The sequence below is a fragment of the Musa acuminata genome, chromosome BXJ2-5 (assembly GCF_036884655.1).
Source record: "Musa acuminata AAA Group cultivar baxijiao chromosome BXJ2-5, Cavendish_Baxijiao_AAA, whole genome shotgun sequence".
NCBI classification, from domain to species: Eukaryota; Viridiplantae; Streptophyta; class Magnoliopsida; order Zingiberales; family Musaceae; genus Musa; species Musa acuminata.
The window spans coordinates 47,595,191-47,612,377 of record NC_088342.1 but is presented as its reverse complement, the minus strand read 5'-3'; the positions used below and the strand labels follow the sequence as shown (position 1 = coordinate 47,612,377).

At 38.6% G+C, this 17,187-nt stretch overlaps 3 protein-coding genes across 4 annotated transcripts; all 3 read left to right on the top strand.

Moving 5' to 3' along the window:
- The first annotated feature begins 940 nt into the window (after nt 1–940).
- LOC135613147 (uncharacterized) lies at nt 941–3,919 on the top strand. Of its 2 annotated transcripts, XM_065110201.1 has the most exons (3): nt 1,040–3,586; nt 3,682–3,776; nt 3,861–3,919. In XM_065110201.1, exon 1 carries the CDS (start codon nt 1,826–1,828, stop codon nt 3,389–3,391), a length of 1,566 nt encoding a protein of 521 aa, XP_064966273.1. In that variant the 5' UTR covers nt 1,040–1,825; the 3' UTR covers nt 3,392–3,586; nt 3,682–3,776; nt 3,861–3,919. The 2 variants fall into 2 exon arrangements, with proteins under 2 accessions (XP_064966272.1, XP_064966273.1); XM_065110200.1 differs by lacking the exon at nt 3,861–3,919 and having other exon boundaries at nt 941–3,586; nt 3,682–3,857.
- A 1,310-nt stretch (nt 3,920–5,229) lies between these two features.
- LOC103986142 (inner membrane protein PPF-1, chloroplastic) lies at nt 5,230–11,413 on the top strand. The gene is made up of 11 exons (XM_009404047.3): nt 5,230–5,691; nt 6,520–6,630; nt 6,999–7,073; nt 7,498–7,558; nt 8,187–8,260; nt 8,370–8,474; nt 8,587–8,694; nt 8,804–8,907; nt 10,379–10,528; nt 10,613–10,739; nt 11,011–11,413. The coding sequence occupies exons 1-11, from the start codon at nt 5,356–5,358 to the stop codon at nt 11,119–11,121; spliced, it is 1,362 nt and encodes a 453-aa protein (XP_009402322.2). The 5' UTR covers nt 5,230–5,355; the 3' UTR covers nt 11,122–11,413.
- A 367-nt stretch (nt 11,414–11,780) lies between these two features.
- LOC135581048 (uncharacterized) lies at nt 11,781–14,929 on the top strand. Its single transcript, XM_065110199.1, has 5 exons — nt 11,781–12,318; nt 13,478–13,619; nt 13,752–13,972; nt 14,079–14,255; nt 14,432–14,929. The coding sequence occupies exons 1-5, from the start codon at nt 12,121–12,123 to the stop codon at nt 14,516–14,518; spliced, it is 825 nt and encodes a 274-aa protein (XP_064966271.1). The 5' UTR covers nt 11,781–12,120; the 3' UTR covers nt 14,519–14,929.
- The last annotated feature ends 2,258 nt before the right edge of the window (nt 14,930–17,187 follow it).

The following is a 17,187-nucleotide window of genomic DNA, read 5'->3' as shown; positions in this document are numbered from 1 at the left end:
CAAAGGTGTCATTTGCTGCTTCAAAGCTGATCCCACAAACTTAGATGACTTATGCCTTAATGTGCAGTGATTATGTTAACGATGGTTTTGATTCAAAGAACTGAACCTTGCCTCAACTTTAAGCTGATAATTAGGATAATGGCAATGAAGACGAGGTCTATGATGAACCTGATGCATCAGTTATCATATTGCTTGTTGTACCTAAGAAATTCTTTGGCAGGTACACAAGCATGACTTTATTAAACTGATGGGTTGCTTAGTGTAGCTTATCTAGTTTGCAATTGTCAACTTATATAAGAGCTGCAAAAGTTGTAGGAGTACCTCAGGCATCTTAATAATGTATACCTGCTACTAAATCTTCTTCGTCTTCTACAATAAGGAAAAGACAAATTTATTCTCATAGAGTACAAGTGCAAACAAACGCAGGGCATCTCAACATCAGTTTTACTTGGTATCCCTTTAGTATGACATAGAATACAGGTACCACTAAGACTCCCTCACAAAAGACAAAATTAATGTTTTATTCACATTTGTTTCTTGTTTTCAACAATTGCTTTGCACTTATTTCAGCTACTATTTAATGGGATCATAATTATTACTTGGTAAGTGAAACGATCCAAGGTTTTCCATCAGGAATCGTAAATTTCTATTAATTGGAAAGTTCTTCTAGGGATAATTGGTGGGTACTGTTGTTGTCTGCAAAGAGAAAGAGAACTGCAATGCTTTCTTTCTTTCTTTCTTTCTTTCTTTCTTTTTCTTTGCAGAAATTGACTGTGTTGTATAAAATGTTTGCGCTAATATCATTGATGATGTGATTTAGATATTTCATTGATGTGTGACTAAGCATAGGCAAACATGAACACCGATGAGGATTGTTCAGTATGTTTACCTCGTCCATTGCATTCATCTGACCCTTTATTGGTTATTGGGTTTGTGTTCCTTGTTACTTTGTAGTTTGAGGGGTTTGTGTAAGAATTCAAAGCTCATGTCCTGATCTGCACTTCGCTAGGATAAGTCACTGCCAAGAGACGAAAGTGTGCTACTATCTGATTAGATGGAAAGGATGGTTAGATAGATTCAGACTTTCCTCAGAAGACCGCTCCTGTTTTTTGACCAAGTCCCCCATAATTGAGAGGCTGATACAAACTGTCCTGCATACAGACGCCTACAACGAACACTAATTCTCCCCTCCCCCCACTTCTCCTCTCTCCCCACAAATATTTCTCCTTTCTTGGCTTTGCGGCAAATCCAAATGGAGGCGGCTTTTGCGTGACCTCCTCCGTCGCCCCATCGCAGCCGCCTCCCTCGATCTCCTCCAGGTAATCTTCTGCGAGAGATTTATCTAGTCCGCTGATTGTTGTGGGGCCGGGCTTAGGGTTTCGATTCGGCCGTCCGCTTGATCGGTGGCTGGTTGGATGGAGTTGGATCCGATCCTTCCAGCTCCGGCTTCCGCTCCCCTTTTTGGAGGTTTTCGGTGGATTGTATAGCGGTGGATCGCGAAAGGTCTCGCTTTCTGTTGTTTTTGCTCATTCGGTTCCTCGTTTCTGTTGGATCATTTGTCCTACTTTTCTTTTTGGTTTCTGTGTGTTCGTAGATTCTTCTTTCTATTTTTCTTTGCTGAGAGGGAGAAATTGGTTTGAAGGTTGTGTGTTTTTTTGGGGTTTGGTGGTGGGATTTATGGAATGGAACTGTGAGGATTTTTCGTGGGATGCTTCTGTTTGGTGTTGTGGGTCTCGAATCTTGCCAGATAGATCGGAGTCGAAGAGGAGAGGAGACGTGATCAAGGGAAGAAGAAGAGACGGAGAGGGGCGAGGGAGACCCCGCCATGGGAGAGTCCCTCCTCACCGCTCTCTCCATGGACCATCACCACCACCCCTCAACCCTCCTGTCAATGGACCCCAGCGGCATTTCACAGCCGCCGCTGATGGCAGCCTCCGTCCACGATGACCACGACCATGAGCTTCCGAACCGGCAACATCAGCAAATCCACCTCTCTGGTCCGCCGGACATCAACCTCCCCCTCTCCGATGACCACTCCCCTCCCAAGCAGTCGTGGAATTCATGTGACGTGTTGGATGTCAGCCTTGAGACCCAGACGTACGACCCTGAAATCATGCTCGGCCTTCCCAAGGCTGGGACCGTTCATGCTGCTGGTCGCAAGTGTGCCAAGAGAGGGAACAACATCTGGGGTGCGTGGTTCTTCTTCAATTTCTACTTCAAGCCTGTGCTCTCTGAGAAGTCCAAGGGCAAGAACATCCGCACTGCAAATGGCACCCCGGGGTTTGACAAGTCGGACCTGCATCATGATGTTTTCCTTGTTCAGCATGACATGGAGAATATGTATATGTGGGTGTTCAAGAAGCGGCCAGAGAATGCGCTTGGAAAGATGCAACTTCGGAGCTACATGAATGGGCACTCTCGGCTTGGGGTGCCTCAGTTCCCATTCAGCATTGATAAGGGTTTCGTACGATCCCATCGGATGCAACGCAAGCATTACAGGGGGCTGTCTAACCCACTGTGCATCCATGGAATAGAGGTTGTGTGGTCACCAAATCTCTTGGTGGTTCCAGAGGTGGATCTTAAGAAATGGTTGGAACTTACTGGGAGAGACCTGAATTTTTCGATCCCACCAGAGGCTGGTGATTTTGGGGCATGGAGGAATCTCCCGGGCACTGATTTTGAGCTTGAGAGGCCACCTCCTCCATTAAAGAGTACTTCTCATCCCAATTCAAGGAAATTGCTAAATGACACAGGTCTTAAGTTATCAACGCAGCCATCAAATCATGCGTGTGGAGATTCGATGGACCTTTCGCCTAAATGTAGCAAACGCAGGAAGGAAATTTCCCCTCATGACACAGATGAGGACTGCTGTTTGTCTAGTTACTCATATTTGGATCGGCCGGAAATTCACCCTGCTGTGCCTTCCTGGGTAAATGAGTTTACCGGTGCTATGAGGCATGCGTGTGGACCGGTGACTGCTGCAAAGACAATATATGAGGATGAAGGGGGTTACTTGATCATGGTTAGCTTGCCTTTTTCTGACCAGCAGAAGGTAAAGGTCTCTTGGAAAAACAATCTTACCCATGGGGTAGTAAAGATTTCATGCGTCAGTACTGCTCGGATGCCTTACATAAAAAGACATGATAGAACCTTCAAGCTGACAGATCCTTCTCCTGAGCATTGCCCTCCAGGGGAGTTTGTAAGGGAAATACCTCTTGCTACACGAATTCCTGAAGATGCAAAGCTGGAAGCATACTACGATGAGACGGGAACTCTTTTAGAAATAATGATACCTAAATATCGTGTTGGACCTGAGGAACATGAGGTTCATGTGAGCATGCACCCTCCTCATCTTGGATCCAACGAACTTCTGTCATCTCGAACACCATAGTATAGTGTGTAGTGGTTGTTACGATGGTCAGTTCTCATTGTCTGCTAACCGTTTTATCATAGAGGGAGCGCGTATGCGTTGGAAGTCCTTTTGCAACTGGGTTTTGCTGATTGACTTGCTGCTCTGGCGTGTTTGATGAGAAAATAAACTGGGATGGGACAAGAGCTTCACACATGGGGTAATCGAAGAAAAGTGGTATGGTCTTCACTTTTCATGTTCATACAGCAATATGCGAATGAAGTCAGGTTTATGAATTCTTTTTTTTTCCTTTATAACTGATTATTTTGTAGGCAAATCCCTGCTGATTTGTTGGCATATCACACTTATCTCCATGGAATGTGCTTGTGTCGAAAATTGTGCAGTCATTGATATTTGGTATTTTAAGGTGTTAGTATTATATTGTTGATTCACAGAGGAACTATTTATTGTATATTGACTAATTCAGAAACAGTCAATTGTTGCTTCACAGAGGAACTATTTATTGTAGATTGACTAATTCAGAAACAGTCAATTGTTTTGGTATTCAAAGGATTTCTTTGATCAAGGGAAATTACTGGATATCACTTTATCCTATTTACTAAGGTACATAATATTTTCTTTTCATTAATACTCAGCTTGTTTATCTAGACATAGGTTTGATTAATTCAGTTGCTTATTTTTTACCACTAATCTTGAGTTCTGAGTTAATCCAGGCAAGGTTCAATTAGCAATTACCAATCTACCTTGTACATGAGATTCTTTTTTATTGTTTGGTCATTTTGGATTATCCATACTTTGCATTCTTCAGATGTTTACCCATACTTTTGTATTCCTCAGCGGCAGATGAGGAATAAGCACTATCAAACAGCTGCAGGAATCTGTTTTATTGCGTTTGGAATGAGATTGCCCTTTTAATTGTTTGGAACTCAACAGATGATTGTCACAGCATTAGTAGGGTGTATTATCTAAATATTCTACCTTTTTTATATGGTTGGATATTCATAATGTGGTCATTAGGATATTTTTGTGTCCCTATATTTCGATCCCATCTCTGTTAACAAATCCTTCTCATTTATTCCATACTCTTGTTTTTCATCTCGAAACTATTGACTATGAATGTGAAAGGGGTCACATCGGAAATCTCACTCAGCTGAATTAGATCACACACAAACGATGTCATCACACTTAATTTTATACAGCTCTCCTCCAACTGCTAAATGAACATATCTCAGTTTGTCTTTAGAACGAGGATGATATTTCTACATTCGAATATAAGACAGCTTTGTCAAAGCAGATCAAGTAGTATTAGATTCGTAGGATAAATTATATCATTTTATTCAACTCTTCTAACAATATTTGAGTGGGTTGGGCTTGGGTTAATTATAGATTATTTTTTTAATTATAGATTTAATAAATATAAAGATTATATCATTTTTTTAAAAATATAAAGATCAAAATAATTAAAATCTCTATACTTACTGAAATATATAATTCTTTTTAATTTTAAGTTAATACGTGTGTAACGATATAAGAAAAAAAGGAAACTAAATGTTTTAATTTTTTAAGCATAAAGACCTTAAAATATAAAGATTAAGATGTTAAAATAATTAATTATATTGGATAATTTATTAATTCAAAATTAGGTGGAATGCTACTTAATTGTCACGCCTAAAAAGGAGTTCGTCAATGTCGTACGGTATCATCTCACCACAAAAGGGGCGACAAGTAGTCAGATCCGTCCCACGCTGCTCCGTTACAATTGGCCAGCCAATAATCTCGCACAAAATGTACAATATCGCGTCCGGAACTAACGGCCGTCGCCGTCTCATAACGGATAAAACCACAAGAAGTGCGCTCCGCTCGCTCGCTCTCCCTCCTTGCGGAACCTCCACCACTTCCTCTTCCTCTCATCCTCTCCCCTCTCTCGTCCGCCTCCGACCCCCCTATGAAACCCTAACCCCGACGCCTCTAGAAATCCCTCATCCATGGCGAAAACCCTCATCTTCTCCCCTTCCTCCTTCCTCGCCGCGCCGCTCCCTCCCCTTCCTCGCCGTAGCCGACTCGGGTTTCCGCTCTACAGGCCCCGCAGGGCGGACACGAGGGTCAGGATGAGCTTCCATGGGGCCCCACCTCCTAACGGCGTCGATTCGTTGGTGGATCTCCACGGGATCGTTTCGAGAGTGGAGGGTCTATTGTACACGCTTGCGGATGCCGCCGTGGCCACGGATGCCACTGCTGCCGCACCTGATGCTTCCACCGCGGTTCAGAAGAACGGCGGATGGTTTGGTTTCATCTCGGATGCCATGGAAGTAGTTCTCAAGGTGCTTTCTATTTTCCACGCTTTCATACGCTGGGAATTTAGAGATTTCTTGCACAAGTTGCTGTCTTCTGGTATGCTGATTTTGTTGAGGGAGAGCGAGGGAACTTTGAATTAGGCGAGATTCTGAAACTTGTTTGATTTCATCTGTCTAGTGAGTTTATAACTGTCAGTGTTCAAAATAGATACTGGATAAGTAGTTCACAAATTGAGATTCTTCTTGCAATTATTTAGCCAAAGCATGGTCGCATTTGCAGCAATCTACCAAATGAGGAACATTTTTACAATGACTCCTACGTTATGAGATGAATATGATTACAAATTATGTGTTTGCCTCCTCACTAGTTTCAATCCACATGCAGTAATAAACATGCATACTTCTATATTTGACAAACCTTTTTGTTATGCATCGTGGGACCCAAATTGTTCTGGTTTTAAGTGTCCTGTACTTGATCACATCCTCTACTTTTCTACTTTTAGAAACTATGAGTGGCATCAACTTCGGCGTACTCGAATACATCCTTTAGCTATGTATTCTGTAAAACTTCAAGTGGCATCAACTTCCTTTAAGCTAGCATTATAGCAACACAATCTAGCTGGTCCGTCAGACACTTACTGTATTTGAGGCATATAAGTTTACTTGTCAGTTTTGGAGTATAGAGAAAATATCCTAATTGATTGTTTTGTAAGCAACTGTCTTATCTTGTCTAATAGTGATTTCTATCCTTTGCTTCATAGGCATCTCTTTGTTATTGAAAGAAAGAACGATTTACTTCTCCTAAGTAAAGTTACATCATGGAATAGAAGACTAATTTGACATTGTCATATCCAGGTGCTAAAGGATGGCCTGACAGCAATACACGTACCATATTCTTATGGTTTTGCAATTATTCTACTTACCGTAATTGTTAAGGTGCTGACCTTGCCTTTGACCAAACAGCAGGTGAGTGATCGTACTACTGCATCATAAATGAGAAATGAATTCTTCTTATTGCTTGTCAATTAGTTCCTACAGTTCTCTGCCCGTGTGCTTATAGTGCAGAACTAAAACAAGTGCCATATCTCCCTTGGCTACTGTCTCCAGTTGGTTTTGCTGCATTCGTGTCTCCTAGGAATATCTGATATGTGGACATCTAACTGGATGCATTTTAAAGCATACCAATTGTTATCTAAGCCTCTAAGAAGTTGCTCTACCTGTTTAATCTGTTCTTATGTAAATTCTTTCTATTATTAGCTAATACATAATTTTATTGATTGCAATTGTGTCAATATGCTAGTGTATATTCTCACAGTCGCCCCCTTACTCCGTAGGTTGAATCAACCTTAGCTATGCAGAACTTACAACCAAAGATCAAGGCAATTCAAGAGCGATATGCAGGCAACCAGGTTTGCTCTAAATCCTCATGCTAGTCTCAGTCAAACAACTTTTAAAAGAACTCCACTCCATTTTGGTGAAAATAATGTGAGTCTTCATGTCTTTTTTTTCTCTTAGTTATCTGGTAATTCTTCCTGGCATTTGCAATATTGTTTTGATGTTTTTGTTTTGTTTTTAAAAGCAAATAATTAAAATTTGGTTGTAAATCAATGTTATCACTTGTAAAAGATGTGTATTTCCTTGTGGTTTGTAGAACTAAAGTAGGGTAATTTCTATACATCTAGTCATTAGGTCAAAACTTTTCCTTTTTGTTTTATCTGTATTCTTACTTTCAGGATATAATTTCTTTTTTCTGCCTTCTTCTGGCATCTAGTGTCATAAATTTCTTTGGCAACCTTATTATTTTTCTAATTATTTTGTTTTTTTTCTCATTAGGAAAGAATACAGCTGGAGACTGCTCGTTTGTATAAACAAGCTGGGGTGAATCCATTAGCAGGTTGCTTTTCATCCCAGATTTTTTTTCAACCTATTCATCTCCATATTCGTTTCCAGTTTCTTATTGCTTAGATTCTAAAATTGCATTCCAGACTATTTCCAGAATAGTTGATGTAGAGATGTTTCAAAATTTAGTAAAATTTTAAATTAGATAGTGCTTCACTCAAGTGTGTATTCTTACTTGACAAAGGGCTTTATAACGTTTTAAAATCTTTTTAGAATGAATTGTTTTGATGACTGTGGTGTCTGGAAAGGTCTAAGATGAAGAGCATCAATTAAGCTTTCTACTATTTAAGCGTCAATTAAGCTTTCCACTATATAATTCACTATCATCACATTTCTTTGGACTATTAGTTGGAATCGGTTTTTCAATTCATAATGTATGGTGTCTATTCGGTGGGAATTGCTCTGGGGTTCACATATCCTTAGTTATTAAGATTGAATGCTTATCTTTGATGATCTCTAGATCATTATTTTAGTATTCTAGTCTTTTTTTCTTTTGTTATTATTAGGGGAAACAGCTGCCCATTGTTGAACACCTCATTTTGTTTTCTAATTGTGCTTATTCTGGATATTTTCTATATCAAATGTCAGGCATTTCTTTTAATAATTTTTCTTGATGGCCAAAGGTTGCTTCCCCACTTTGGCTACGATACCTGTTTGGATTGGTCTGTATCAAGCTCTTTCAAATGTAGCAAATGAGGTACTCATTATCCACTTCCATTGTGTAGAAAGACAGTCATGATGTGACTCAAAGTTAAATGTATCCTTTGACTATCAAATTTCTGATTTGCAAAAATCTTTAACTGAAGGGATTGCTGACAGAAGGGTTTTTTTGGATTCCCTCATTGGGTGGTCCAACGACAATTGCTGCCCGACAAAGTGGATCTGGCATTTCATGGCTCATACCATTTGTGGTAATCAAATATTCTATCACAATGGAATTACTCAGAAGTAAATAGATCTTGCTTTTAAGAATTATGTTGTTACAAAATTAGTCAGTTATGACTATTGTCATACTTTTTGTAGGATGGACATCCGCCCTTAGGATGGTCTGACACGGCAGCATACCTAGTTTTACCTGTGCTTCTTGTTGTTTCACAATATGTCTCTATGGAGATCATGAAGCCACCTCAGGTCAGTTGCATTACTCTGCTTCTTGCTCCCTTTTTCTCTATTATCTTTTCACTTGTGAGTTGTTGGTCTAAATATCTGTTTAACCTAAACTACATGATTCCATTGGTAGACAAATGATCCAGCTACAAAGAATTCACTTCTCGTTTTCAAGTTTCTTCCTCTTATGATTGGTTACTTTGCACTATCAGTCCCTTCAGGACTCTCTATCTACTGGTACGTTGATAATTTATTTAGCAATATCATTGTGCTGATTTTAAAAGTTAGTATCTCCTTTAACTTATTTTCATTTGTACTAATATGAGTATGCTTTTATCTGAAGTAGTGTGCTTTATGTTTTATTTGAATGGAAGTTCTATGATATGTCATTTCTAGCACATTAAAGCAATAAAATTAGTACTCTGTGTCTATGATTTCTTGAACAGTCCATGTATGTCACTGCTTGCATAGTGTAAGGTGTTTGTGCTAGTGTTGTTGTTTCCATCAAATTCAGATAATAGAGTTGAAGGAAGCCAATACGATATCATGTGGCAATTGATTGAAAGCAGTAAAAAGATGCGATAGATTGTGCTCCATAGGTTCATTATGTTCTGCAAGATTGAGCACTACTGTATTGGATGCAAGTTCCATAGTTCCAGAATGCTTGTTTGATCAACCAATTTGATTGATGCTGTATAGTTTTCGCATCGCTGAAGGCAATGCTTTAGAAGAGTAGTAGTGTCAAATGGGTGCCAAGATGATAGCCATCATATAGGTGTTAGATGGTCACTTGGCAACAATAAATAAATAAATAAAAATATGTACTGAGAAATGTCAGATAATGGATACATATCATTTTTTATTTCATTTTTAAAGCATTCCTAACTCATGCATTATAAAAATCAATAAAAAAATTGGATTTTTTTGGTAGCTTGTACTGTGCTTTTTATTGTGAGGATAAAAAGAGAAATTTAAGATGAGGGAAAAGGGAAAAGAAAATTAGGAGAAATGAAAAGTTCGATATTCTTTTAGTTGTTTTCTTTTGATCTTCATCTCCTACTAGGCCTAATGTAAACTTGTCCTTGTTATAGTTCTCTGATTTCTCACTTTGTATGGAGAGAGAAATATGGGCATTTGCTTTAAAGTGAGAAGTGTTTTATAGTACGAGTCACTTAATGGATAGTTCATGGATTGCTGGAGAACCTATAATATATATTTTTTTATTAAAACAATGAATGGCCAGATTAAATAGACCATCTCATATACGACTACCATCTAGTATGCCTTATAAGTCACTCATCAAACCCTTATAAGTCAGTCTTAATCTTAACCTACTTCTGATGTGAGACTAATTGGGGCGTTATAGAAGAGTTTCGGCTTGGGTCTTTCAAAATGCAACTATAACAGTCTCTATATGTGATTCCATAGACTATATGTTAACTAGAAATATGACTAAGGATATCTTTCTTTATCTTTGCATGGAGTATGTCTATAGGCAGCCGTACTGCATGACCTGGCTTACCATATGATCTCATCTGTATCTGTTTTTAGATCTATTATCGTAATTTGCACAATCTGCCACCTCCAATGCTATTGATTTCTGTATGCTCTTATTTTTCAATTTGCTATCGTCTCTTCTGTATCCTGAAAGTTCATTTTCTTTAAGTAATATTTGTGTAGTTACAAGCTAATCCAGCATTCTTTTCAGGTTCACAAACAACGTTTTAAGCACAGCTCAACAGATATGGTTACGTAAACTAGGTGGGGCAAAACCTGTTGTTAGTGGGGATGCTGGTGGAATCATCAGTGCAGGACGAGCAAAACGTTCTGCTTCTCAGCCAGAACGAACCGGTGAAAGGTGCTTATCCATTTTAATATGAAATTGTGTTCTCTTAACTATTTGAAATATCAATCGTACTACTGACATGTACATGAAAATTAGGTTTAAGCAATTAAAAGAACAAGAAAATAGGAAAATGCTCAACAAAGCATTGCCAATTGAGGAGGGGCAGGGTTTGGCTTCCACATCTAACGCTGATGATGAGTCGGATGGGGAGTCCATCGACAAGGTTTGCTATCATTCTTATGCTTCATTTAGCCTTTCTACTTCAGTGCTAGTATGTTAGAAGAATTGAACCAGAGAGTCCACGTGCACATGTTTTAGATGTATTTATTCTACATGCACATGTTTTATCCTTAGCAGGGAATATATATTACTTCTTGGTGAAATGTGGGATTGCTCCCTCCTTTTACCTTGTTGGGTTAAAAGAGCTATAGTAGATGATTTTTGTTATATTTTGGACGAATAAGGTTTGCTTACTGGCATTAACCCAATGACAGGGAGAAGTTCCAGAGGAGACCTATGCTTCCAATGAAAGCAAAAAACTTCCACAATATAATACTACACCGAAGAAGGGGAAGAGATCGAAAAGAAAGCGCGTAGTACAGTGATTATTTGTAGCATCTCCTCAAAGTCAATATATCTCGCCATTTTTTTTTTGTTTTTACTTTGGTTTGTTTACATAAGTTGTTCGATTCGATCAGAAGAGCAGAGTAACTGGTGGGGAAAGGATCCCATTTTTTTTTTCTTTTGTAGTTTTCTTTCTTCAAAGCAATATTTTCTTTAATGTATTTGTATAATCAATCTACTTAGTGTATGGCAAGATAAAAATAGATAGATCATGTCACAAGATGCAATATCTTCAGACCATTTTGCTATATACTTCAAATTGATATGCTCTAATGTCGTATTGAACTCTGGTTGTTTTCTGATTTGTCACAATATACTTATTATATTCATGATCGCCCGCTTGAGTCTCGATAGATCTTGTAGCAAGTTTCTTTATATCTTCAAAGCATGATATTATTATGATGCTTACATTGACGCATGTCTACTGGAGTTTACTTATTGCTGTGATGCAACGCCTTTTCATGAGCATCATCTTGAAATCAATTTACAAATGTCTCGAGAACGTGTGTTATTTCGGGTGGGGCCCTGCAAATTTCCGCAGCTGCCTCGTGGCGTTCGATGACCGAGAAGCGTCTACACAAACGGAACCGCTTAACAGAATATGACACGGAGGACGTGTCTACTCATGAGTAAATCACGGGTTTCTTGTTTCCTACCCGAGTAAACTACCTGACCTATTATTCGTTGCAGATGCAGGTTCAGTGAGACCCACACATGGGACCAGCTCTGCCACCGCAGGTGAGTTCTGACTACCCGGAAAGTGGGTGAGATAACTTTTCAATAATGATATAAGCGGACGGCGACAGAGAGAGAAAGGGGAAACTGCCATTTGGGAAGTCGGATCGCGAGGAAAGCAATCAGCGAAGCGGCCGAGGGTTTTCGTGGGGAGAGGAGAACACGAGAACCGGGGAGAGGAGGGGGCAACTTTCGATCGAAACCCTAGGATCCTTCTTTCTCGCAGGGGCTACGGCGCGGCTGCCATGTCTGCGGGGATCTGCGGCAAGCGCCTAGGGTTGGAGGAAATCTTCGGGTCTCCGTTGCCGCCTCCGCCGTCGGCCAAGAGATCTCGCTGCGCTCGCTACGGATCACCTGTCCGCCACTCCAACTCCGACTTCGGCCTAGGATCCGAGGATAAACTCTCCATACTCCTCCGCATGTTCCCCGCGATGGACCGGAAGGTATTGCTCCTCCCTCTTCCACCCACCTTTCCTCTTCTTTGAGCTGGTTGGTTGGTTGGTTATGTGTTGTGATACCGCTGTACGAATTGTGTTCTTGGATCAACTAAATCCAAGAACCTCCAAGAACGCGTTTCTTTCGTGATAAAGCCTGATTTCCTTGCTTGTTGGTACCTGCTTTAGTGGAATAGATTGAAGATCAAGATGCACGAGCAAGTTGGGTTAAGACCTTTTGGTCTTTCATCGAACACAAACCTTCTTGCTGACTTTCATTAGGGATTTTTTAAAAGGAGAATGCAAAAGGGACAAAAGATGTTACATGGGTTCGAGGTTATGAAGTTACGAAGCTTATAAGTTCCTTTGTTCTTGAGTGAACCTCGTTTGCTGAATTGATGAAGTTGGGCAAACAGTTGGTCCTAGCAATTGGTTTAACATCTTCTTTCCTCGTTCGTGGTCAATGGTTGAACGAAGTATTTAACATTCATCATCCTGCACATCTCTGAGATAGATGTTAAGGACACCATTCTCAGTGGGTTACATATCACATTCAAACTGGTAAAACAATTTCCATTCTATTGTTGTCTCTCTGTCCTTATGTTCATAACTACCATTGTATAAATCTGGCTGTTGATTGACCTCGGTTCTCTTCCTAGCCATTCTATCTATTCCTCTGCCTGTTACTAACATATTTTTTTTTGTGGCTTAGGAATCAGGGAATGATTCTTGATTTATGCACGATGCATGAATTCAAGTTTCAAACTGGTGGAAGAGTGTTATTTTGATGGATTTATTTTCTTTCATAAGTGCCATGTTTGCTGTTTCTGTTAGTCCATGGATGTCTTACGATATATCAGGCAATTTCTGTCATGGCAGGAGGATGGCCTTATTTGAACTCATTCTTAAGATTTATATCAGGCTATACAAAATGCTCTATGTAGTGATTAATGCATACACACAAGATAATCTTTATTGACAATTATAATCTGTCATCATTATTTTATTCATTTAGTGAGCAAATATGTTGAATGAGCTACACTTAAGTCTAATCAGTTGAGGGATGGCGTCATTCACAAATTGATACTGATTTTCTTCCTTTTTTCTGCCAATTAGGAAATGCTATTACCCAGGTTTTGATGACCTTGAACAATTTGATGTGTTTCAGGTTGTTGAAACAGTTTTGAATACTCAAGATCACAAAATTGATGATGCCATAAAGAGTCTCCATGCTCTGTGCCTTGGTGATGGTTCTTTGAGCACTGAAGGAGTGATCTCTGATTTACAATCAAATGATAGTGTTCTTGAAGGTTAGTGTTTGTATTTCCTTTTGATACCATCGCATCCATCTCAGTTTGACTATACGAGTGATGCTGCTATTGTGGTGTGTGGAAACCTTTTGCATTTTTCTATTTGACCATTCATCTGATGATGCAATCCAGGTGTCATGAATTCACAGACATCTGGAGAGAAAGTTGAAGTCTCTGAGAATGATGGGGCAGACTTCCAGTCTGGGGAAGCCGGTAAAGGAACTTCTTGGGTTGATATATTTGTAAAGGAAATGATGAATGCCTCAGATTTGGGTGATGTGCGTGGTCGTGCAATGAAGATCTTGGAAGCTTTTGAAGGAGATGTTGTTGCTCAGACTACAGCAGTAGTAGAGGTAGATAACTTTGAACACTGAATTCTGTTACGGTAGAAGCATGTTTTTTTATTATTGTCTTGCTATTAATTTTTGGTCCTCCCCTTGGTTTGATTTCATTAAGCAGAATGAGAGTAATTTGTTAAAGGAGCAACTCCATTGCTTAGTCAGAGACAACCAGATCCTAAAGAGGGCTGTTGCTATTCAGCACGAGCGAAATTCAGAGAATGAGGAGAAGATTAGGGAGGTGCAACATTTGAAGCATGCTATTTGCCAGTATCAAGAGCAAGTCCGGGCATTGGAGGTAAATAGAGGTGACTCTGGTGTCTGCTAATGTTTTACTTTTAGCCAGGTAGGTAGTTTGAGGAATCTAAGGTTAACATAATGTTGTGTGGTTCTGACATGCCTGGTGTTTGATAATCCTCCTTCTGACTTAATTTTCTTTTGTTTGAATGGTGAAAAGCTACTTGTTTTTCGCAGATGCACAATTACACATTGAAGATCCATCTTCAGAAGGCACAAGAAGCTAATTCTATTCCAGGTTGTTTCCATCCAGACATGTTCTAGGTTGCATATATCAATTGTTCAATTATGGTTGTGAGATATAAATGGGTAACCAAGAAAGAGCTTGAAAGTGTATGTTTGAGTTGGTAATTGAGCTTTCCTCATTCTGTGCCACAATTAATAACAAATCAGGATCTTGTTACAGCCAGTGCAGGGGATATAAAAAAGGTGAGTGAGCTGTTTGTTCAAAAGAAATTAATTTTACTTTTTTTTTTTTTGAGAAAGTGGCTCATCTCATCTCCAATGATGTAAGTTTTCTTTAGGAGGAACGGAGGCTTTTTTTTTCAGTTACTGTTGTAGAGGGTTCATATTTTGTTCCAGCTTGTTTGTTAAGTTCAGAAAACAGAGAGATTGTGGATGACAATAAGTTGTTTATTCTGCTAATAGTTGATTAAAGCTGTTTTGATCCATGTATCTGATTATCTTGAGTGATGAAACTATAATAGTTGAGACGTGCAGGGAGTAGGAAGCTGAGTAGAAGTCGACTGGTGCTTGAAGGAAATGACGAACTCTGAGTAGGTTGCATTGCAACATCGTGAGTTGATATGTTATTGTTTAAATGGTGCCTTCCAGGACTACTGTTTGTGTTTGGTTTAAGTTCATAATAATCTCTGAAACGTCTGCTTGACAGAGCAAGTTTGCTTGGCTATGGCATGGATGGTTATCGCTGAGTATGGCTTTCATGCTTCCCATTGTCTTCTTCTTCGACTCCCATGGTGTTGTGTTGTGGCTCCATGACCTGAACAAGGTATATATACATGGGAGGAAGAGGGTGCTCTCAATAAAGGCACTCGAATGAGGATGTTATGAACCTGGTTTTAACATCCTGGTTCGGATTCAAAGTACTGCTCTTAGGCAAAATGGTAACACAACTCATCCTTGTGCATTTTCATTAGTTAGATAGTAACCTCTCTAATATATCTTGCTTGCATGGTAACTATTCGCTCTAATATATGTTTGGGTTAAAAGAGTGCTTAGAGCTGTAATTAGAATTGTACAATGAGATTTGTCAAGTAGATTGTTTTGATGCTTAAGGTCAGGATAATGGCATGCCTTGATATCAGGTTATGTGCATGGACTTTGATTGCTTGAATATAGGATCAACCAACTAAAATATCTTTTTCTTAAACAGTCTTTTCAACTTTTTTTATCTCTGTTCCACTTTGAACTGCTTTTCCGATAACTGTGTTGCATCTCTTCCTCCTTTTTTATATTAAAAATCCTGGAATGTGCATATAAAATTTATTATTGGTTAAAATATTATGTCTGGTTTGGTTGATCAAAGAGTAAAAAAAAAAAAAAAAAATCTGATTTTGTAATACTTAAAGTCAAGGCTAAGGTTTCAAAGTTTGAGTTACATGAACAATTTTAGTTTGAAGCTGGTCATGGTTATATGCTGTTTTTCCTTGTGCACATTGACTTGCATGATAATAATCCAATGAAGGTATGTTAAATTATCATTATGGACTAGCATTGGTGATAGATATCAAAGAAGGTATGTTGAACAATTTACTTTTCTTTTGGGAATTTTTTTTTGGGTTTCGTGTCTGAATGGTGTTGCTCTGTTTCTCCCCTGGTCAAGATTGACAGCAACACATATAGAAGAGATTTTACTCGACCCCTATTCAGTGTGAGATACTTGTGAGACTACTTTCAAACAATTCAGTTGGTCATTTGTTCAATCTAGAACTTGGAACCTTTTTTTTTTGGGTATCTTCTTGAGTGGTTAGCACTTGTACCCACTCATAGCAATAATATATCTGTGCACTTGAGTAGCTAGCACTTGTTTTATTTTTGTTATTTCACCCGTAATATCAGGCATCCCGATCTCCCCTTTTGAGTTTTATTCTGAGCGTTTATGTTCTTTGTATAGGCTATAATTTTACTAAATTATAGCACCTCCTTCAGCATTGTATAGTCTATAGTTGTTCTGGAATCACCAGATGACTTGCTTGACTCGAGAGCATGTTCTTTCTGGTAGATATAACAATTTTATTTTATTGTTGCTTTTCAGCTTCAGAAATTAAAAAAAATATATTGTAGCGGGTGCCTCTACAAAGGGTATATTTTAAGTGTCATATAAAACATTTGCACTGTTTTATATGAATGTAACTGACAAATGACCATCGAAGATCAGTCTCGTAAAGCACTGTTTCGTGACGCCAGCTGGACTTGGTCAGGATTCAGGTAAGCATTAAAAAAACAAACTTGGTGATTAGCAGGTTGACACTTATAATAAATGTTTTAAAATAAATGCTACTTCAAAAAAAACTATTAATTTAAAATATCTACATTAACATTTTTTTTCTTAAGTTTTATACTTATTTTAAAAAAGCATAATTAAAATATTAGAAACAGCAAAAAAAACAAAAAATTACTTTTACGTAATTAAAAAATTTTTACATAAAAAAATTATTTTGTATAAAAATTTATACATTGCAAAGAGCTTTCGTTTGTATTTGTACTGGAAAAAAGGACCCCGGTCGATAAGCTTGCATTCAGTTGCTTTATCCACAAAAGTATGTCAAGAATCTACGTGTTCATTTTGCATTTTCTCAAAAACATCCCATAGAGTGATTAATTAATTGCTTTTTTTATTAACAGTTTTCTTTTTTTTTTTTATGATATGATTTCATTATTTACTAAACCTATAGGTGCGTGATTTTCATTAA

Bases quoted from the DNA above. Each gene is read 5' to 3' on its own strand.
- LOC135581048 (XM_065110199.1), top strand. From the start codon at position 12,121: ATGTCTGCGGGGATCTGCGGCAAGCGCCTAGGGTTGGAGGAAATCTTC. The intron at 13,620-13,751 runs GTTAGTGTTTGT...GATGCAATCCAG, and splicing joins AAATGATAGTGTTCTTGAAG to GTGTCATGAATTCACAGACA. The intron at 14,256-14,431 runs GTAAATAGAGGT...TGTTTTTCGCAG, and splicing joins AGCAAGTCCGGGCATTGGAG to ATGCACAATTACACATTGAA.
- LOC135613147 (XM_065110201.1), top strand. From the start codon at position 1,826: ATGGGAGAGTCCCTCCTCACCGCTCTCTCCATGGACCATCACCACCAC.
- LOC103986142 (XM_009404047.3), top strand. From the start codon at position 5,356: ATGGCGAAAACCCTCATCTTCTCCCCTTCCTCCTTCCTCGCCGCGCCG. The intron at 5,692-6,519 runs GTGCTTTCTATT...TGTCATATCCAG, and splicing joins CCATGGAAGTAGTTCTCAAG to GTGCTAAAGGATGGCCTGAC. The intron at 10,529-10,612 runs GTGCTTATCCAT...CATGAAAATTAG, and splicing joins CCAGAACGAACCGGTGAAAG to GTTTAAGCAATTAAAAGAAC.